At 44.8% G+C, this 23,016-nt stretch overlaps 1 protein-coding gene across 5 annotated transcripts in view; it reads left to right on the top strand.

Moving 5' to 3' along the window:
- USP3 (ubiquitin specific peptidase 3) overlaps nucleotides 1-23,016 on the top strand; it is a 72,208-nt gene that overhangs the window by 35,893 nt on the left and 13,299 nt on the right. For all 5 annotated transcript variants that reach the window (XM_075897641.1, XM_075897642.1, XM_075897640.1 and 2 more), the window contains 5 exons: nucleotides 358-441; nucleotides 2,987-3,068; nucleotides 8,567-8,649; nucleotides 15,428-15,541; nucleotides 19,822-19,935. In XM_075897641.1, coding sequence (XP_075753756.1) covers nucleotides 358-441; nucleotides 2,987-3,068; nucleotides 8,567-8,649; nucleotides 15,428-15,541; nucleotides 19,822-19,935 — 477 coding nt within the window. The remainder of the gene's footprint in view (nucleotides 1-357; nucleotides 442-2,986; nucleotides 3,069-8,566; nucleotides 8,650-15,427; nucleotides 15,542-19,821; nucleotides 19,936-23,016) is intronic.

Here is a 23,016-nt window from a genome sequence, read left to right as displayed (position 1 = left end):
AAGCATACTCTGGCCAGCCAGGGGAAGGCAGAAGCGGCGTGCTGCCTGAACCTCCATTCTCTGGCCAGCAGGAGGAAGGCTGGGACTGATTTCCCCACTTACTTGGGGAACTACAGGGAGTGCATTCACAGCCTTGCGGTCCACATTTACAAAAAAAAGCACACCCCAGAAATTCCTGCACACAAGCCTGAAATAGAAAAACAGTTTTGAGAAGTGGGCTAAATTCAGTGTTTTTTACCTTCTTGTTTCAGATTCCTACATCACACCCATAGTCACATGAGCCCATCTGATCTCTCTAGGCTTTGAATGCTGTGCTTCGCTGAAACTCCTTACATATGCTAATTGTTTTTCTTACAGTTATCGCTGTGACGATTTTGTAGTAAATGATACCAAGCTGGGCCTGGTACAAAAAGTCAGGGAGCACCTCCAGAATTTGGAAAAGTAAGTAACCTGCTTACCACTCTGCTCCCTACTGTGGGTCGAGGTGGCTGTTGGTTCATTTGAATAGTTTTTCTTTTTGTTCATTGTCTTTATACAAGCATGTTCATCACCTAAAAAAAGATATGGGGATTATGGATTGGGACGACTTCTACATTGAAACTCATGGAAATGGGATTAACGGGTAGCTGTGTCTGTGTGCTAGCTGAGGCATTCAGACTTGTCCTTGTCAAGAATGTGTTGGGAAACAGTTTGCCAAAAAGCTGGCATGGGTTCCCAAAACTAAGAATTGGTTGCTGGAGCAGAGCACTCAAAGTGGAAATGGAATAGGGAAATATCCTGATAAATATTAATTGCGTTCTGGTTTCTGAGCGTCTAAAGCTCATGATCTTATATACTTAATGGTATATTTAGAAATGTAAGCAACTAGTCAACTACCTGCTAAGCCTAGTGTTGACTAGTCACTTCCCCCGCTTGCTGCTTCTGTATCAGAGGCATTGGGAGGGTGGAAGGGGGGAGAGAAGCAGGAGCATCTTAAAAGCTGGTTTCCCCAGCACCATCTCTGCAGAGGGGCAGGGGAGATAGGTGCAGCTGGGGAACAGCATGAGTGAGGACTAAAGCAGTCCCCGCTTGCATGGGGTCCCGGCTTCTGTCCCTCTTTCTTTGAAATGTACAAGAGCTGTGGGCAGCTCTTGTACGTTGCAAAGTCAAAGGCACAGCAGGAAAGCGAGCGTCCCCCTTCCATCAACTACTCGATTAGCTGATTGATCAAAATTTAACATCCCTTGGTATATTTAGTTATAGATGAGCAGTGCTTTATTGTGACTTATTTCTCAGTAGAAGAGAACTAGATGATATAATGCAGAGGTCAGATACCAACACCACTAAGAAGTGGCTGTGACATGAGAAAATCTTTGGATATTGATACGCTAAGTGTATCGCTTTGGTGTCAGAATCCTCCCCTCTCCCCCTCCCCACCCCCCATTTGGCATTGTCCTAATCTGAGGTCCTCACTTCCAGTTGCTGTCTTCTTTGAATGGGTCTAGGAAACCTAACACTCATTGTTTTTCACTCCATTTTTGTTGGGCTGACAAAAAGCACACAATATACAGATGAGGTATGTATTGAATATTTAGGGAAGTCTATGAGAAACTCTGCAACTTAAATTTTTCAGAGGTGACGATTGCTGTTATCAAGGCCAGTGCATGGCTAGCAGTCATATCCCATGATGAAAGCCCATTGCAGTAACTTCGTGGTCAAAAGGATTTAAACTATAGACTTGAAATGGCAAAGGAAATATTGATGAACGTTAGCAGAATGTGCTACTTATCTTTAGCTTTTTTATGTTTTGCTTCTTGGCTGGTGCATGAGCTCTTTTTGGAGGAACAATGATATATTAAGATGCAAGTTTCTGTCAAGGAACTTGTTATTTTGGTGTCTCCCTTTGGCCTGGCTTGACGATCACTGATACAGTTTACATGTTACAGTGGAGATCCTAGAAACATTAAATCACACGGCAGCGTTGCACTGCCTAATTTTTTATGAAACCAGTAGCATCTCAACAGTTATACTGTGCTTTTTACAGGTTTCCAGCTGTTTTGAATAACTTGTAAGACAATTCACTTGAGCATTTTGTCTTCTAAAATCCTACCGTAAAGATGATAAAGTGTGTTTAGCGTAAGTGACTGCCATTGATTAACAAATAGGAAGCCCTGAGTGCATTGCATCTGGCTTCCAATAATTTTCTAAGAATCAACTTTTTTGATGTTAGTGATTGTCTCAGAGAAACTGCTTTAAAATGGTTGTGTAGATCTATATTTATTTTAAAGTGTCTTTTTAGTGCTCTGGAGAGACACTTTTTTGAAGACGAAGTGCCATTGCAGACATTGTATACAAAGTGTCCTTTTGATTAAAAAAATTAAGTTTATTTCAGATCAGAAGTCACATGTTAATTAGGATAGTGATAGAAATGTAGCCGTGTTAGTCTTGGGTAGTTGAAGCAAAATGCAGGACAATGTAGCACTTTAAAGACTAACAAGATGGTTTATTAGATGATGAGCTTTCGTGGGCCAGACCCACTTCCTCAGATCAAATAGTGGAAGAAAGTTTGGTATATATGGTTGTGACTACTTTCTTCCACTATTTGATCTGAGGAAGTGGGTCTGGCCCACGAAAGCTCATCATCTAATAAACCATCTTGTTAGTCTTTAAAGTGCTACATTGTCCTGCATTTTGCTTCATGTTAATTAGGATATGCTTCAGGGTATTCATTGTAGCATAACCTAATTACATTAATTCAGGAACTAGACACTATTAAAAGTTTGAGTCTGTGCTCTGGAAAAGACAAATCAAGCATTTATTATACCTCTATAACAGTATACGTTAAAATCAGGGAAGGTCGTTCTGCCAATGAATGTTAATGGTCTGTTCTAGATATAACTCTTATTAGACATTAAGATGAACATGCACTTTGTCGATTTTATATAGGTTTTTATAGTAAAGAACAATGTTGTTGTTTTTTTTTAAATAAATTATTCCTTTACTATAGTTCAGCTTTTACAACAGACAGACATAGGAAAAGAAAACTATTGGAAAACTCATCTCTGAACAGCAAGCTATTAAAAGTAAATGTAAGTACAACATTTTCAGTATTTCAAGGGGTTTTATCAGCTTACCGAGACTCAAAATGGGCCTAATGTTGACCTTTAAAGTGGTTAGAACCTGGCTTCAAATTCTAAATGTTGTATATGTGTTGTTTCTCTGCCTTCCTCACAGAGAGAGGTGATTCATTTCTTTTTCAGAAATTGCTGGTGTCGTCTTATAATCACAGTAACCTAGTGCTTGAGCTTCCTTGTTGCTTAGCAGCATCAGTTAAGTAGGAAACAGCTAGTGCCAATGGGCAGAAAAGCAGAGGCAGGTAAGAGGCAACTTCCTATCTAGCAGACAAGTGTGGCACTCAAGCTATATATTGCAAGAGAAAAGGACACACACCAGTCCTCCCTATTAGTTAAGTAGATAGTTGTAAATTAAGAAAAGGGAGTAGACAGTAAAATGGCAAAGTTTGTAGATATAAAATTACTCAAGATGGGGAAGTCCAAAGCTGACTGCAAAGGAACCTCAGTAAACTGAGTGATTGGTGAACAAAATGGCAAATGAAATAGTGTGAATGATAACTACAAAGTAATGCTCATGTGGGGAGAAAAGCCCCAGCTATACATACAAATTGATTGGTTCTAAATTAGCTAGGTAGTCACTTAACACAGAGACCTTGGAGTCATTGTGGATAGTTCTGTGAAAACATCTGTTCGATGTGCAGCATCAGTAAAGACAAACCCACACAACTCTTTACCAGTATGTTAGGAACCAATAGGAAAGGAACAAACAGATAGAAAATAACATGCGAGTCTATAATTCATGATATGCTCACAACTTGAATTCTGCGCAGCAGTTCTGGTTTACCATCTTACATAAGATGTGATCTGGGGCACAAGTCCATGCTCTGGATGTACCTAAACCTCTGACTGCTGGAAAGTTGGATAATGGGATAAATCATTCAAGACATTGTCCTGTTCTGTTCATTCCCTTTTGAAGCATCTGACACTGGGCACCATTGAAAGACTGATACTGGGCTAGATGGACCATTGGTCTGACTCAGTATGGCCTTTCTCACATTCTAAAAAACAGGAGTTAAACCCTTTTGAAATGTCTATTAAGAAGTGCTTTTGCCTTTGTTTCTATTCTCATCTTGTCTGCTGCTCCCACTTTCCAGGTATCTGTCTCCGCATGTTGGATGATGGGCATATCACTTTTGCCTTCTGTTTCAGGGAGCATTAGGGTGGGGAGGGTATCCTCTCAGCCCTCTCTCAGCTTGGGGCTTTATCTCTAAAAGGGCAAGAATGCAGTGCAGGAATGGAACCTGACCCACAGGAGCTGTAGTACTAGTGCTACAGCACTGATGCATAAACTTGCCTTTCCACACAGATCTCTTACCTGGAGAGGCAGGAATTCTCCAGAGGGCGCATGGAGGTGGGGATGGATATGGCTGTATTGCTGCTCTCCTATGTTTGCACCGGAAGTAAAAGCCCATGACAAGGCAGTTCCAGCTGACTTTGGCTTGCAGGGCTCAGGCTTAGGGGCTGTTTAATTGTCTATCGGGCTTGGGCTGGTGGAGCACAGTTTCTAGGACCTTGTAAGGTGGGAGGTCCCAGAGCTCAGGCTGCAGTTGAAGCCCAAACATATACACTGTAAGTAAATAGCCCCTTAGCTGAGCCAGCTGGCATGGGCCAGCCTCTGGTGTCTAATTGGCGTGTGGGCATACTCCTACTTGAATCTCTGGACAGCCAAGCAGCCAACACTGAATTGCTGTCTTGGAACGCCTGTAGTTTAATTACTTTCAAAATGGGCAGATCTAGTTAGTGTCTCTCTTTAATATAAAAATTTCTGAAGACACCTAAGGAGGAAGCACTTGCAATACAGGCTTCTTTTGGCTACAGAATCACATGAATTCTCAGTACCTGGAAAATCAAAAGTAAAACTACAACTCACGTATACCAATTTAGAAGACTGAATTAATTAGAAAATATTAACTAAGTGGAGTTTGTATCAATTTTAATCTGTGTTGTTTTTTTTCTGTTTTATTAATAAATGAATGTTGCCCAAGGCAACTGATGGTCTTTTCTGTGCTGGCAGGTTGAATCAATGTCTAGAAAAAGCAGGGAAGAGGGTGTTTGAAATAATGCCTTGCTGTCTAACCACAGGTGGAATGGGGAAAGGCACTAGAAGGCATTGGTGGTGGGGGATTTTATATTGGAAACGAGACCTTTTAAAATAATAGCATATTGTAATTCAATAGCTAAAATGTGACATCTGATTAATGCTGAATTTTCTGTCAAAATACAGGTTGGACCTCCTGGTCTAGCACCCTTGGGACCTCACCAGTCCCAGACAAGGGAGTTTGCTGGACCAGGCGGGGAGGGGGTGCCAGCCTCTCCTCTGGCCTCCTCTCCCCAGCCATCTGGCACTGCTGCCCCTACCTCCCTGTCTGCAACAGCCCTGAGGGCTGTGTGGTCCAGCAAGCTCCCATGTCCCCATCAGCTTTCGGCCCCATGAGCTCCTGGGAATTCTGGCAGCCCTGCTGTGCTGACTGTGGGCTCCGGTGCCCCCTGGGCTCCGCTGGCCCAGCTGGCTGGCTGTACGCCCTGCCGCCGGCAAGCTCTGCAGCTGGGGCTCTCTCGTCCAGCAACACCCGTGCTCCAACTGGATGTTGCTGGACCAAAGAGTTTCAACCTGTATTATACATTTTTTTGGAAAATAACATGAAAATGTACATGCTTGATTTAAACCCCTGCTCTGGAGTGGGAGTGGGGTGAGGGGCTCAGTAGGCAGGCTTTCCTAGGGAAAGCGGACTACTCCAGCTCTCTCACCACAGTAGCTTGGGGCCAGATGAGGACCACCTTTCCATGCTTGCTGCAGCTCTAGCAGGCACAGCTGGAGGAGGGGGGCAAGTCTGGGTTCATCTGCATCCTGTGCTCTCCGGTCAGAGTGAGGAATGCCGCAAACTGCACCCTTTCCCCTTGCTCCCTGACAAAGGGGAAAAGCCAGCAACATCCCTGTACGAATCTGTGGGGGGAAGCTTCACCCCTTGTCCTCGCCCTGCCTAAAGGGTGCCTAGCAGGGGTGGAAGTCTTAGGACTAGGGCAATCGTGGATGAGGAGGGGACGGACAGTCCATCCCCAGTCAGCCCCTTTCACCTGTCTGGCGATTGTCTCTTTTCTGCATGGCTTTATGAGAATCCCATTCCTTTTATAGAATCCCCCGCCAGACACATATCATTTTCCTTGCACAACCAAACCCTTGTGTTGCTTCAAGTTGCAAGAGGAAGCGGCATACCATTTTTGAGGTCCTAACTCATACAGTTCAGGAGGACTTCTTGAACAGACAGACAGACAAACAGAAAAACTCAAATACAAAACTTAGATTCTCATACTATTCACTCTTTAGGCTTTACTTAAGACTTAAGCTTTTGTATATTGTTTGTGGTAGCATCAATGTCTAGTGATATCAAGACACAAACTGGGGACAGTATCTGAATTACAGAAGCTTTCTCCCATTGTCCCTACTTGAAAGCACACTGCTTTTGTCAGGGGCTAAACGTTGGTTTTTGAACTCCTGATAGAAGATTGGTTAACATTCCATTTTGGAGATTGAAGGTTGACATGCTGTTTTTATGCAATACTAATTTTGACTGGCAACTAAAACAAGTGAAAAGAATTTAGAAATAAAAATAGCTACAACACCCCTCCTTCTGTGGCAAAACCAAATTAGCCTGAGTGTTGCAACTCTCTAGTCAAGAGGCCAACAGTGTCACATGCCTGCTCTTTCCTGCTCTCAGCTCCTTTCTTGAGCAGTATATTTAATTTCAGTAATTTTCCCCAAAATTCTGTTTCCCCCCTCCCCCCCCAAAAAAAAATAGAAGCCCAGTTCTGGGGACTCATGAGAAGTCCTAGAAGAGAAAATCTATGCCATGTGATGGTGGGGAAGTCGAAAGGTAACTGGCAAGGAAGTTTATCTCATTTTTAGGGTGAGATGATTTCCAATAGTGCCTTAAGGAAATTGGCACGCAGCTTTAACTAAAAGCTTTGGGAATTGGGTACTTAACTCGGATGATCATGAAAATCTACTCAGCATTCTAGAGTGGATTGTTCTAAAGAGTAAGTTGAATCCTAGGGCTGGAAGAGACCTCAGGAGGTCATCAAGTCCAACCCCCTACCCAAAGCAGGACCAATCCCAGCTAGGGCTTTGTGTAGCTGGGACTTAAAAACCTCTAGGGATGGAGATTCCACCACCTCCCTAGGTAACCCATTCCACTGCTTCACCCCCCTCCTAGTGAATATAATGTCCCACTGCAACTTGAGATCATTATTCTTTGTTCTGCTATCAAATCCCCCCTCAGTCTTCTCTCCTGTAGACTATATGAGCCCAAATCTCTCAAGCTCGCCTCATAAATTGTGTTCCAGACTCCTAATCATTTTTGTTGCCCGGTGCTGGACTTTCTCCAGTATGTCCACATCTTTTCTGTAATGGGGGGCCAGAATTGGCCCAGTACTCCAGATGTGGCCTCACCAGTTAAACATTCTCTTAAAACGATGAAGATCTCAAAATGTCCTCTGAGGGTTTATTTAGATGATCAAAACAGGAATTTTTAAATCAAATCTAGGCACTCTTATGTAACGCTTGTAATAATCAAGCGATGGGCAGTCAAAGCTGGAGAGTGGGCCACGAGTGGCCCTCCTTTGTCTCAGTGTGAAATTAGTCATGTGCACTAATGATGACCGCAAGAATAAGGTTAAATACATTAATATGTACCATTCTGAATATTTCAAAACAAGTAGAAATGCTTTAATCATTTATATATTACTAGAATGGTCATCAACTTCAAATTTAAAAAAAAGAAACATTTGCACTTATTTTGCAATATCAAATCCCTTCCTGGCCTCTTCCCTGCTCCTCCCCATGCCTTTCAGCATTTCTGAAATGTCACAAATTGGCTGATTCGCGTCGTCCCCGCTCCTTTCTCTCCCTCCTAGAGCTTGGATGCCACGACTCGCCTATCCCTGCCCCTTTCTCTCTGTCCTAGAACTCGGATGCCACAACTCGCCTGTCCCTGCTCCTTTGTCTCCATCCTACAGCTCAGACACTGCGACTTGCCTGATTCATGTAATTGAAGCTCTGGAAGAGGGGGAGGAGCAGGGACAGCGCAGGACCCGGCTGATTCATGGTGCTGCAGCATTCAAGTTCTGGGGGGAAGGAGGGGGAGAAGTGGAGATGGGGTGCAAATCAGCCAATTCAAGGTGCTCCAGAAGTGCTGGGAGGGAGAGGAAGGTGTAGGTAAGTGTGGGGTCTCCAGTGTGTAGAGGCATAGGGGAAAGGAGGCAGAGCGGGTGGGGGTATGTGGGCCACACATGGAACCTTGATGGGCCGCAGTTTTAGATTGTTTGAGCTGGTGATGATGTAGGCTTGGTTCCCAGCTGGCTCAAACAAGTTGTCATTAGCCCTATTTGCGTGTACACTGCTGCTTGGGGGGTAGCTGTATGTCTCTCTTCACTTACCTCTTTCTTCTGGTTCCCAGGGGAGCACCACTGCCCTTTGTGCTACAGGCCTACGCAATCTGGGGAACACATGTTTCATGAATGCGATCCTTCAGTCTCTCAGGTAACAATCATCTTTTACATATAATTACCACCTCCGATTTCTTCCCTGGGCTTCAGGATGATTTGGTGGTATCTATTCTGCAGTACAAGGCAAGAGAGGCCAGTTACTTCTCTTCCTCACTCTTGCCCCATAAAACTGTAGGAATTGGCAACACGGCTCTCTCTTCTCTAGAAGGAGTAAGGATTTCTCTAAAGTGAACCCTGTGATTGATTCAGAAGTGGCAATTTATGTTGGAGGAATCCCCTATTTCCGCAGCTTGAAGGGTAGGGGGCTAAGTTCCCTGTAAGATGTGTGGCTGAGTAGCTGCACAACTGTATATTTCGTGCCAGGCAAATGGTCAGTTAAACTGCACAGGCCAAACGAGACAGCCCTCCAACTGGCCAGGCTACTGGGCTCCAGCCCGGCCCCTGCCACAGGCAGTTGTAAGAATGTGAATGAGTAATCGACTAGTCGATTAACCAATAAGCCTAGGCTCTGTTCTGAGCTCCCTGTGAACAGAGACTGGGGCAGCCTCTGTCTGTGGTTAGCTAGGACCCCTCATAGACAGGGACTGCTGCCTCCCTATGCTGCTGCCTTTATATGAGAGGCAGCAGGGGCTCCCTGGGTGTGGGTCCAGGTTGCACTGGCTGCTGGCCCCACCCCGGGGTCTATAGAATAGTCAACTAACTGCTAAGAATTCATGTGATTAGTTGAGTATTCTGTTACCTGCTATCAAACATCCCTAGGCAGTCCGACCCTGGTCTGGCCCTGGAGAACCAGCTATGTCTGCCATCATCCCGCCATTGCCCCTGATTCTGCCTCAGGCCCCAGTGCCAGGCCTGTCCCCCATCCAGCCCATTCCTATTTTTTGTCATGGCAGCCCAGCTCTGGCCCTCATCTGGCCTCATTCCTGTTTCCCATCTGGCCCCTGTGGCCTGGCACGGCTCCCACCCAGTCCCTGGGTGTTCCCACACACACAGGTGCTGCAGCGAAAACTGGGGGGAGTCCTCTCTCAGTTGTCCTGGTGTACCCTCCTTCGCTCCAAACTATTGCTTAACCCTGCCCCACCTCATAGTATGTATTCCCAGCTGGAGCTCTCTCACCCCTTCACCTGAACCTTCTGCTCCAGCTCCTAAGCAGCTTGTCCCTGGCACCACCCCCAAGGCTCACAGCTTTTCACCCCCAACTCTCTGCCACAGGCCTGAGCCTCCTTCCACACCATGAATCTCTTGGCTCCACTCCTACAACATGAATTTTGTTGTGTGCACCAATATGAAGCCTTCCATAGTGGTGCACGTAACAAAATTCATTCTACTCAGAGGTGGGAAAAATTAGAGGGAACACTGGTAGTGACATGATACCTTTTGCAGGTGAGGGATGAGTTAGTGCATCTGTAGGGAGGGTATTGGCTGGGCTTTGAGGATTGTAGCCTTCCCGGCGGTGAAGGGAGGGGGCAGACTATTATGACTAGGAAAATTTCTGAGTGGTTGGTTTCTCACTGACTGATATGGAAGTGCTCTAATGGTATGATATCACTGGTACTCTGATCAGACAGCAAACCCAAATCTGGACTCTCCTTCAGGTCTTTGGGAACAGGGACTCTTGTGGAGTTGTGCTTCGTCTCCATTATGTCATCCTCTTGCTCCTCTCCCCCTTTAATGTGCTAGTGAATCTATTTAAAATGCATATTAGAGAATGTCACACAGAATGGTAGAGAGCAGCACTGAAATTTGTGACCTCAGTGGAAACTTGGAGCCCTTTGTGATTCTTCCCCCACAAGTGCATGTGGTTGGTTCTGTGTAATAGCAGCCATCCCCAAATTAACACATGTAGTTGAATTATCTTTGTATTACTTGCAAAAAGTTATAGGTGACCTTAAGCTTTGTGCAGGTGTTTTGTATTCACAGTATGAATGCATCAGCTGGTGCATCCTTGGCCAAATTGTCACCGGGTAGAGATACAGCTGTGTACCTACATCTGAGCATGTTTACATGTGCACTGGTAGAGTCGTGCATGCTCTTCAGCCAGTGGATTGTTGGCCTCTTTCTGAAAATGAGGTCCACATTTTCAACCAGTCTAATTTGGCAGAGCTCTGTTGATTCCATTGGAATTACACAGATTTAAACCAATTTAGGTTCTGGCATTTCAAGCTCTGAGAAGGAGGGGGAGGAGCAGGGATGTGTCATGAATCAGTGGATTCATGGAGCTTCAAAAGTGCAGCGTGGGAGGGGGAAGAGTAGGATGCGCGGGGCTCCCATGTACCAGTCATGCGAAGGCATGTAGGGGTGGAGAGGCGGGAGAGAGGGTGTTTGGGCCACTTGTGGAACCAAAGTGAACTGCAGGCCACCGGTTGCCTACCACTGAGCATACGACCTCCTCTTGCAGCCCACTCACTAGACTTGGTTACTCATCGCTGTTCTAGATGGTATATACTAAATTAAAGTCTACTATTGATTAATATTAATGCCACTTATAGACATGGAATTTGTTTACAGTAAGCATGATATAAGAACTCAACACTCAGTAATTGTGGGTCCTTGGTATCTCCTAATCAAAAGAGAGAAAAGATGTAATTGTGGCAGGTAATTGGGCTGGTGCATGTTGTTGGATGGTGCCCACTGTATATGTGACGAGTAGATCATTATATTGTAACACTAGATGCATCTTGATTAGTTCTTCTTCAAGTGCTTGCTTATGTCCATTCCACTTAGGGGTGTGTGCATGCTGCGTGCATGAGTTCAGGAAGCTTTTTATCCATAGCAGTACCTGTTGGGCCAGCCAGGGTGCCCCCTGGAGGGTGCTGGCATATTGGCCCATGTATACCTCTGCTGGCCCTCCACCCCCTCAGTTCCTTCTTATCGCCCCTGACGATTGCTGGAATGCTTTTGTCTTCTGTAAATAGTTTTCCAAGTAGTTGCTTGTTGTTCAAGTTACTGTTTAGATTAGAAAAAACTTAAAAAAACAACAAATAGTCGACTAGAATTTAAAGACTAACGAAACATGTAGATGATCGCATGAACTTTTGTGGGCGCAACCCGCTTCTTAATGATGTATTAATAATCCAGATCCAAGAATAAGTAAGGGAGAGGGGGAGGGAAGGGATGGTTAAGTATTTGCAAAAGGCTGATAAGAACAATTAGCACAAGTCATTAAGATGTGGAAGGTAGTGTGTGAGCCAGCCCGATGTTCCTGTTTGTACCATTTGCATAAGAATTAAACTTGTAAATGAAGTTAAGTTCCAATTCTTCCCTGTGTATTTTGCTTGTGGAATTGGCGTCTAACAATACGGTGTTTTGGAGATCCATTATTGATTGTCCAGGAAGATTAAAGTATTCTCAACAGGTTTTTGTGTATTGCCTTTTCGTATATCTGATTTATGTTGTCAAGGCTTCTTCCCTGGTCTGGCAGAAGTGGGGACCTGCAGAAGTACCCCAAAACCTTATCTTTCCAGGCTTTGGTATAACACTTCCCCCCAAAAATCTTAAAAACCTAGATTTTGGGGATAAAAATCTGTTGCTATCACCCAAGTAATGATAAGGAAATCAGGGGAGAGATCACTTGGGAAATCTCACCCCTAAAGTAAAACCAAGACACAAATATTAACCAATACCACGTTAATAAAAAGGAAAGAGAAAGAACTTTTATTATCACCACAATACTCCTGTTACAAGCATGATGACTAGATGGAAAAGTCATCAATTAATAAACTCATGGGGTATGTCTACACTACAAAGTTAATTCGAACTAACAGATGTTAGTTCGAATTAACTTTGATAGGCGCTACACATACTAGTGTAGTTCGAACTTAATTCGAACTAACGGAGCGCTTAATTCTCATTCTACGAAGACTAACGCCTAGTTCGAATTAAGTAGTTCGAATTAAGGGCTGTGTAGCCACTTAATTCGAACTAGTGGGAGGCTAGCCCTCCCCAGCTTGCCCTGGTGGCCACTCTGGGTACCACCAGGGAAACTCTTCTGCCCCCCTCCCGGCCCCGGAGCCCTTAAAGGGGCACAGTCTGGCAACGGTGCCCGTGCCAGGTGCAAGCCTGCCAGCACCCAGCCAGCAGACCCTGCACCTGACACGGCACGAGCCAGCCACCCACTGCCACCCAGCCCTCCGCCTCTTCCCAGGACCAGGCTGGCAGCTTCCAGGAGCCTGCCCGGGGCTGCAAGAGGCGGGCACCCACCTGGTCTAGTGCGGACATCGTGGACCTCATCGAGGTTTGGGGGAAAGCCTCCAACGTCCACGACCTCCGCACTAGGCACAGGAAAGTGGCCGTCTAGGGCAGGATAGCTGCCAGCCTGGCCACCCAGGAGCAGGTTTGCATGAAAATCAAGGTGGTCCAGTGAGACCCCGACCCTGAGCCCTGAGCTTAGAACATAAAAACATAAGAATGGCCGTACTGGGTGAGACCAAAGATCCATGTAGCCCAATAGCCTGTCTGCCGACAGCAGCCCACACTAGGTACCCTGGAGGGGATGGACTGAAGACAATGACCAAGCCATTTGTCTCGTGCCATCCATCTCCAGCCTTCCACAAACAGAGGCCAGGGACACCATTTCAACCCCCTGGCTAATACCAGTCCATGGACCCAACCTCCATGAATTTATCTAACTTCTCTTTAAATTCTGTTATAGTTCTAGCCTTCACAGCCTCCTGCAGCAAGGAGTTCCACAGCTTGACTATTTTCTTTGTGAAGAAGAACTTTCTGTTATTAGTTTGAAGCCTGCTACCCATTCATTTCATTTGGTGTCCTCTAGTCCTTCTATTATGGGAACTAATAAATAACTTTTCTTTATGCACCCTCTCCACACCACTTATGCTTTTATAGACCTCTATCATATCCCCCCTCAGTCTCTTCTTCTCTAAGCTGAAAAGTCCCAGTCTCTTTAGTGTCTCTTCATATGGGACCTGTTCCAAACCCCTGATCATTTTAGTTGCCCTCCCTTCTCCCACTCTCTCTCTTCTCCTCTCCCACCTCCTTTTCCCAGTCTCCCTGAGTTTTGTTCAATAAAGAGAGTTTCTATTTTTGAACACACGTGTCCTTTATTTTGTACATCAGGAAGGGGGGCTAGAGAGGGGTAAGTGGAAGGAGGTGAGGGAGGAATGGGGTACGAGCCCCCGATGGGGAGGACTGGGGTGGCTCTGCGGGCTCCTTGGGGCGGCCTGAACCACCTCAGAGCCTGGGGGCAGGTGGGCAAACAGATGTTCATGCCCAGCACCTGTGTCAAGAAGCTCCTGTGGGCTCCTTGGGGTGGAAGTTATCCCCAACATTCTCCAAAAACTTCCTGGGTTGCCTGTGTACTGCCGTATAGGTTTCCCAGCAGATGTCAGGGTGATTCAAGTCCCCCACGAGAACCAGGGCCTGCGATCTGGAAGCTTTGCTCAGTTGTCCAAAGAAAGCCTCATCTACCTCATCCACCTGATTCGGTGGCCTGTAGCAAACACCAACCACAACATCAAGGCTGTTGTTTGCTCCTTTAAACTGAACCCATAGACTCTCAACAGGTTTTTCTCCCTCTTTATACTGGAGTTCAGAGCAATGGTAGTGCTGTCTTACATATAGTGCAACTCCTCCTCCTTTTCTCCCCTGCCTGTTCTTCCTGAACAGTCTATACCCTTCCATGACAGCACTCCAGTCATGCGAGTCATCCCACCAAGTCTCTGTTATCCCAAGTAAATCATATTTCTTGGTCTGGGCCAGGGCCTCCAGTTCTTCCTGTTTGTTGCCCAGGCTTCTCGCATTAGTGTACAAACACTTCAGGTAACCAGTTGATCGTCCTATCTTCTCCATTCGAAACATGGGTCCTCCTTTCTTGCCCCTTCCTCTCTGCATTTCTTCCCGGTATCCGACTTTCCCACTCCCCTCAGGGTTTTGGTCACCGTCCCCCGACGAACCTAGTTTAAAGCCCTCCTCACTAGGTTTGCAAGCCTGCCCACGAAGATGCTCCTTCCTCTCTTCGTTAGGTGGATCCCATCTCTTCCTAACAATCCTTGCGCCCGGAACAGAGTCCCATGGTCGAAGAAACCAAAGCCCTCTCTGCGACACTATCTGCGCAACCACGCATTTACGTCCTCAATTCAACGATCCCTGCCCAATCCTTTCCCTTCAACAGGGAGGATGGAGGAGAATACCACTTGCGCTCCAAATTCTTGGATCCTTCTTCCCAGCACTACATAATCTGCAGTAACATGCTCAAGATCATTCTTGGCCGTATCATTAGTTCCCACGTGGAGAAGCAGGAAGGGGTAGCGATCCAAAGGTTTGATCAGCTTGGTAAGCCTCTCAGTGACATCCTGAATGCGAGCTCCCGGTAAGCAGCACACCTTTCGAGATTCCAGGTCCGGACGGCAGAGGGATGGCTCCGTCCCTCTTAGAAGGGAGTACCTGACCACCGCCACCCGTCGTTTCCTTTTGGGCGTGGTGGCCGTGGAACCCCCATCCGTAGGACTACGCATCCCATGCCTAGCAAGAAGGACCTGAGGGGGTGGAGGGCCTGCAAGGGTATATATGTGCCATATGCTGGGCTCATTCCAGGGTCTGTACTGCTATGGGTAAAAAGCTTCCAGAATTTGTGCATGTGGCACGCACACCTAAGTGGAATGGATGTAAGCAACACATCTCAAAGAACAACAGTTACGAGGTAAATAACCGTTTTTTCTTTTGATGGGAAACTCAAGCTATTCAGAACTAGTCCAAGAAGTCAATTGAGCATTTTTAAAGAAGACTGTGCAAAATATGCACACGTTCTTCCTATTATCTTCTGTGTTTCTCACTTTCATTTCTTTTTCCTACAGCAACATTCAGCAGTTTTGCTGTTACTTCAAAGAGTTGCCAGCTGTGGAATTGCGGAATGGAAAAACAGCTGGCAGGCGAACTTACCATACTAGGAGCCAAGGGGATAACAATGTGTAAGTTAACATGCTTCTTGCTAGCACTGAATTTCAGACAGCAGCACTAGAAACTGAAAGAGGGAGTGCCCAGGTACTTTCTGGATATTGTGTACAAGTGCAGATTTGTACATAATTTCCACTGGATTCTTGTAGCTGGTGAAAAATAGGACGCTAGCATCCACCAAACAGTGCTGGAGTGAAGCTCAATACAAGAAACCCCCGCCATTCACAATGGATGTGTTCCTGCATCCACCGCTAATGGCGAAATTCATAAGTACTGGCAGCTGTGACTCCCGACCCCTGCAGTGAGTTCCTATGGCTCCTGAACTCATCGTGGTGGCCGGGAGCTGCAGGAAACTCACCACAGCTCCAGGCAGCCATGAAGAACTCAATCTGACTCCAAGCAGCCGCAGGAAACAGGCTGGGACAAGAGACCCAGGAATATGTGGAACCTGCAAATCACAAGGGTCTCCTGTATATTTAGAATTGGAATTAACTGGACTATGTGTCACCTATTGCTTCTTAATCTTACTCAAAAAATTCTTTCCAAAGTCCTCAAAAATTAGCATGAAAGCAGGGATTTTAAAAAAATTCTTCAACAAGAATAATAAATCCTGTATTGAGTTTTATGGGAAAGGAGGAAATATGTTTTAGAATGCGAGAGGGGATAGCTTTGGCCTTGGTTTATTAAATATCTTCTACTGATGTGGATTAAACATCCATCTTGAGCCTAAATTGGGGCAAAGTGGCACTGAAGTTAAAATTAATATAAAGAAACTTAAGTCGTGGAAATTAAGCAAATGTAAAGTTGGATATCAAAGTATATTAGTGGTGAGATTTATTAGACTACAACTACTATCAAGAGAAGTACTGGAAACCCTGTCACTTGTCATTTAAAATTGGATTAGATGAAGCACTAAATTAAAATATAGGCAATAACCTTGCATTTTGAAGGAGATTTCCAGGTGAACATTTGGACTGAATCTTCACCAACATGCAAATAATTGTGCACGGGTACAATTTTTACAGGTACAATTTTTGATGTGCTCACATGTTAGTGATGAAAACTTACACCATGTCTGTACTACAAGATAACGTCCAATTTATTAAGGTCAATTTCTTGCCACCCGATTTTGCAAAGTCTATGATCCATGTCCCCACTGTGCGCGAAAATTCAACCTAGTTCAAAGAAGCGCATCCCCATTAGGGAGATTGCTGTAGACTTTGAGAGTGATGCACTATGGGTAGCTATCTCACAATGCCTGTGCCGTTTTGCATTCTGGGTTATGCTTCTGGTGCATGTTGAGACCAAAACTGGGCAGCAGGTGATTATAGATTCATGCTGTCAGCATCCCATAATGCACTCATCTACTCCTTCCCCTCTTGCTTGAGATCTATGAGAAACAGTCTTTTTGCATCTTTATGCGCCTTCGTTACCCACAGAAATGCCATAGCAGCATGAGCATGGCCCCCCTTGTGGATCTCGTGCATCAAAGCACTGTAATGTTGATGTCTACCTTGGTGCGCCCAGTAGTGCAGGTTTTTTTTTTTAGAGTGTAAGCATGGCACACTAGGAATAGGTTGAGGAGGAATCACCTTCGTCTCGGGGTGCCATGGGCATGCTGTACAGGCAAGCCCTGGCCTTGAGCGAATTGAAAACACAGCTGGTACTGGATCCTGTGGACACAGTGGAATGCCATTTCTGGTGCCATGAGACAAGCACAGACCGGTGGGAGCGCTAGTACTGTATGTATGGGGCGATTGGCACTGGCTGCAAAACTTCCAAATGCACAAGGCCACTTTCATGGAACTTTGCAAATGGCTTTCCTCTGCCCTGAAGTGCAGGAACTCCTGAATGAGACCCACTCTGACAGTGGAGAAGCATGTGGCAGTTGTCCTGTGGAAGCTTGCAGTGCCAGACAGCTACTGGTCAGCTTGGAATCCATTCGGAATGGAGAAATCTACAGTGGGAGCTGCTGTTGTACAAGCAGCCAAAGCAATCAATACCACTGTGCTATGGAAGGTAGTGACTCTGGAAAATATGGATACCATAGCGGAGAGCAAGCTGCCTTGTGTTCCTGCTGTAATGAAGTTACAAGGGCACACACCAAAGGAGATTCATCGTGGAGCCTAAAATCTCTTGACCTACAAATACAATGGAGATGTATTCTGTGCAAGGCTAAAGTTGTGCTTTAAAGTGGCCATTGGACAGCAGGTACACAACAGAGTTCTCAAGGGATCATCTAGAATTACATGATTTGGCAGCAGGCATAGTAAGGAGTCTGCCAGGGCACAATCCTGTGGGTGGGACGGGGGATGGCAGGGTCAGGGCAGTGGATAAAGAGTCTTTCTTCTGTCTGCCATGCCCCACTTCCCAAGAGTGCAACATTCCCCAGAAGCCCAGGGGCAGGAGGGAGGGATGGGATGAGGTCTAGTCATGCTGGTAGGGCAGGGCTTGTGTGGGTTCCCTCCTCCATGTCTGCCTCTCCCTGCTTTCTGGAAGAATGCTGCTTTCTCATCCCGCAGGAGCCATGGGGCAGGAGAGATAGAGGGAGTGCCAGAGGCTGAAGCCATGCTAGCAGCAGAGGCAGGCGCTAATAGCTTCCCCTCCTCCTTCATCCAGGTTACCATGTGAGGTATCAGTCTTCTCCAAATCACGCAGTGATAGGGAGCTGATGCTGACAGACGCCTGGGCCTTGTGCTGCAATGCTTTGTGCTGCAGTGATGCCAGACCACTTAGTGCTGGCTTGGTGCGGGAAGGTGTCCTATTGTGGAGGATGGAATAAGGCAGCCTCCCACAACCTTGTAAGAAGGGTCAAAGAGTTCCTCAGAGAGCTTCGTGGAGTTATGCAGGGAGGGTTTCCATTCCGTCTTCTGACATGTCAACAAGTTGTTCTGGGCCCCCTGCACTGTGTAGGCACAGAGTCGCCATACATCACACCCAATTGCCTTAATCCAAGAAAAAAATTGTGAATTCACCAGAAATGCCCTGCTGGGGATCAGTGCCTAAATTGTGAGATGTCCTGGGAGGAAGGGACTGGCTCCAAATGGATTAAAAGGTTTCGTGGCTCACTGGCTGGCCACTTCTCTCATTGTCCACCACCATCATCCTGTCCTCCATGCTTCTGCCTGGAGTGTCTTGGGCGGACTCTGTGATCTGGCTTGGGAAGCTGGTCAGGTTCCCCCCTAGGATTGCATGCAGCTCGTCATAGAAGTGGCAGGTTTGTGGTGATATACCAAACTGTCCGATTGCCTCCTTTGTTTTGTGATAGAACTGACTCAGCTCTTTTATTTTAACATGGAACTGCTGGGAGTTCCTGGAGTATCCTTTCTCCACCCGGCACTTTGCTATCTTTGTATAGCTATCAGTGGGTTTTTTGCTGTTTCAGAGCTTAGAGACAATGGATTCCTCCTCCCACGCCTTGATGAGGTGCAAGAACTCCTGCACACTCAATGCTGGCATTCTTTTGCGCCCCTGGGAACTGGAGCTCATGGAACTCGAAGGTCATGGTGGTTGTCAGTCAGGATTTCAGGGTTATCCCAGTGGGTTCCTGACAGGTCCTTTGCTCCGTCGGTGGTGATAAACTTCATTACAGCAGGAACACGAGGCAGCTGAGCTGTACTCATAACACTGGGAAGTTAAATTCAGCAGCACACGTATGCCAATGTACTACGCTGATGGACAGCATCAGCACATGTGTTCTGTCCATCACACGTATGCTCAATGTTTCCTGGGGCTTTTCCTATTCACCTGGAAAGCAGTAGAGGTGCAAGTTCAGGCCAGAGCGGTTAAATTATGGCACTGTGAGATGCCTTCCAGAGGCCAAGAATCTTGACTTTCTCAGCACAGTCTAAACTACTATGAATTCGACTATGCAAGGTTGAATTTAGTATTACTCCTTGTGAAAAGCATGAATACCAAAATCAACTTTAGCAGCCCTTAAATCTGACAGAATGGTCTTGATATTGTGGACTCATTGTTTAAAAAATCAATCTTACTCTACTAAATTAGACCTACATTCCTAGAGTAAACCGGGCATTAGAAAATCTGTCCCACTTCCGTCCTTAACATTTCTGATTTCACGATGTTGCCAGATTGTCGTCTCTACCCCTACAATTTTGTAATCTTGTAAAATTGTTAGGGATTTGGAATATGTCTTTATTAAGAAATGATTTACAAAGTAAACTGTTTTCATCAAAGGAAATTGTGACATTTGTACCTCTGATGTCCTGATTATCAGCAAAATGTAGATTAGAGCATGATGCCATACTAATTTATTTTTGCTTTCTCTTCCCAGTTCATTGGTTGAAGAGTTTAGAAAGACACTTTGTGCTTTATGGCAAGGGAGCCAAACTGCATTTAGCCCAGAGTCTTTATTTTACGTCGTTTGGAAAATCATGCCAAATTTTAGGTAAGTTCCGTAAGACAAAGGGTCGTGTTGTTGACTGTAACTTTATGCCATCTGTGCCCTAATCTGGCTCTTGGAAAAAACTCCTTGAAGCCTCCCCTTGTGCCCAGAAGTATAACTTTTCAAATGTGACTTTACTTTAATCTAGAAGACATTCTTTCATCGAGATAATTGCTTGTTCCCAATATGTACACTACATATAGTAGAGTCAAAGATAATTTTGATGAGTAATGGCTTACATATAGGGGAAGGAGTTCAGCAAGAATAAGGAATGTACGGAATCCAAACTTTTGGCTATGATAGGAATGGTATTAAAAAAAAGTACAGATGCCATAAACCTTATGTAAAACATACTGGGCAAAACTTCCTTGATTCTCAAAACATTCTAGCCTTTTCCAATGTAATTCAAAGTAAGGTCTGTAAAAGTCTATGGGTGTTACACACACTGTCAAAAAAAAGTTACCCAAGTAAATCGAAGTATCATTCCTCTCCAAGGTCTCCCTGTCCTGGCCCCCTGAACCTCTTTCAAAGGAGCACTGAAACCTGTTAGGATTTGTGAAGGTAAGTTGCTCCATGTTCTCAGGTAGTAAAGATGTTCTGTTATCTGTTACATCTCCAGCAGTGCTGAAAAGATGCTGTGAACTCACATGCTTAGCTGAATAACCCAGATAGTAAAAGGCCATCTTTAGTATTCTTCACACTGCCTAATGTGTGTTTTACTGGCTTACGAGAATCAAGGAAGTTTAATACCAGCAGCTTCAAGCAGTGGCCAAAACATTCTATGCATAAGAACATCTCTGATATCTTTGACGAGTTACCCCATTACTAGTAATAAACCTACCCTACAGGTCTTGTGTGACTGAACAGCGAAATCTGTTCTCTAGCAAATTTTCAGCACTGTGGGTTCTGTCATGGCTTTTAATATAAAGTGCTGCCCTCTTCTGGGAATTTGGCGCTTTTAGGGGAGAGGGAGAATTTGTGACCCACTGGTAACGTTAGCTGTCTAGGAACATTTTATTGAAAGGTATTAGTTGTGCACTCTGCCTTCCTTCAGCTATACCTGCCCCTCTATTGTGTGAAACAAAATAATGCAGCAAGCCACATGGAGAGAGGAGTCAGCCAATGCAGTATGTTCCCCTGCATTTGGAGAGGGGAGGAGGCAGAAGCCTTGGTGCAAGGGGGGAAATAGAAGTTCTGGGTTGAGTTGAGCCATGCTGTGGAAGTAAGTTACTGGTGTTCTGTTTATAACTGCAATGTTAGCCAGCTCAAGAGGGTTACATGTGGGATGGACAGAGTTGGAGCTGGTGGAATAAGAGGAACAAGTCAGCTATGCTGCTTGTTCTTGCACAGGGTGGAGAGAAGGGGAAGCCTTGGAGCTGAGATTTGGTTGGTTAGTTTTCCCATGAATCTCAGTCTTTGAGGTTTTAGCTAACTGGCATCTGCTCACCCTTTTCTTATAGGCCCTGTCTCCATAATGGAAAAGTATAACATAGTGGAAAACAACTGAAATTGCTGATATTGCAGTGTAGATCCCTCCAAATCCATGTGGGGACAGGAAAACGGCTCATGGCTAGAAATTGCATATTGTACTGTTGTGGTGGGATGATAGCATGCAGCGGCACACCACAGTTTGCTGTTTCTTTGCTATGAAAGCTTAATCTCTGAGCAGTCTAATCTGGCAAGCCTGCTGCACACTGAGAGAGCTTCATAGCCTCTTGGTGGGTTGAAGTATGTTTATAATGCTTCATGAATTGTGAGGGGCTTTCCCCCTGATGATTGCTTCTTTTGTATCACATTTTGCTGCCCTGGGAATGAGAATGTGGATAGGCTTGAGTGAATTGGGTTCTGCTATATTGCAAAACACGATGTCTCTGTGAGAAGCCGTGTTCTCCATTAGAGGAACTTTGGTCATTTTGTTTTATTGCACATATTTGTACTTGGGTGAACAGAATAAAAACATTACTAAGTGCTACATTATATATGTAAACAACAATAAAGCATTTACAAATCAAATTTCATCACATTTCACTTCAAATATATATCCGTTTCATTGACAGTGTTCTTGCGGATAATGCTATTCCCATAAATTTTCTTTCTTCTGCTAAAAGTCTGCTAAGCTATTTAAAATGTAGCTAGATCTATTTAAAAAAAAAGTGTTTCCTTCATTAACTCAGTAACTTCTAATGACACTTTCTGCATTTAAACCACTCAAAGAATTTTGCCTTCTTCATTTGTTCTGGAGATATACAAGCTGTACTGACATTAAATATCTTTTGTTTAGTATCTATACAAAGTTAACTTGCAGATAGCTCATCCTTTACCAGATAATCTTTTTATTTCAGAATTTCATCTCTAGTGACCTGATGATGATAAACACCAAACAGGAAAATGACATTTTAGAAACTTTAGTTTTTTAGTATTAATCAATTTAATTTCAAAATGTTTATTTACTGCTGATTTTAATAAATCAAACTCTATGGGGTAACACTTTGGAACCACTGTTCTGAAGGGTTCTTACCTCTGTTTACATCTTGATTGCATAATTGTTGCACAGTATTTACTGTATTGTAACAAAAATTACCCTGAATATTTGGATGAAACACTTCATTGTCCCACCAATGATATAAAAGGAATTGGAGCGGGAGCCAAGCTGATATTCTTAGGAGTTTGTAGACTGGCTTCAGCTTGATCTAGCACAACCATAGTCTTCTCTAAAGGTTCTGAGTCATGCCGGCCTTCATTTTCATGGTTACTAGCAGATGATTCTTAATATTTATCAGAGCTCTGCCTTTCGCTGCTGCTGTGTGATGCTCATTGTAACTGCTGGTTTAGAGCAGTGTTTCTCAACCTTTTTTCAATCAAGTACCCCCTTAAAAAGTACAATCCAGTACCTGCAGTTTTCAGACACACCATTTTTTTTCTACCTTTGCAACACATTTGTTTAAACAACTTAATCATAGATGGGCGGGCGATAAAGTTTTTGGGTGTAAAAAGTACAAAAAGAATAAAGCCCTATAAAACTTAAAACAAAAATTCAGTTTTCCCCAAATTTCAGTTGTGTTGATGAACCCCCTCCCCCCAGAC

Source organism: Pelodiscus sinensis, chromosome 14 (assembly GCF_049634645.1).
Source record: "Pelodiscus sinensis isolate JC-2024 chromosome 14, ASM4963464v1, whole genome shotgun sequence".
In the NCBI taxonomy this organism is placed as follows: Eukaryota; Metazoa; Chordata; order Testudines; family Trionychidae; genus Pelodiscus; species Pelodiscus sinensis.
The sequence above is the reverse complement of the archived record's forward strand: the minus strand, read 5'-3'. Positions and strand labels throughout refer to the sequence as shown.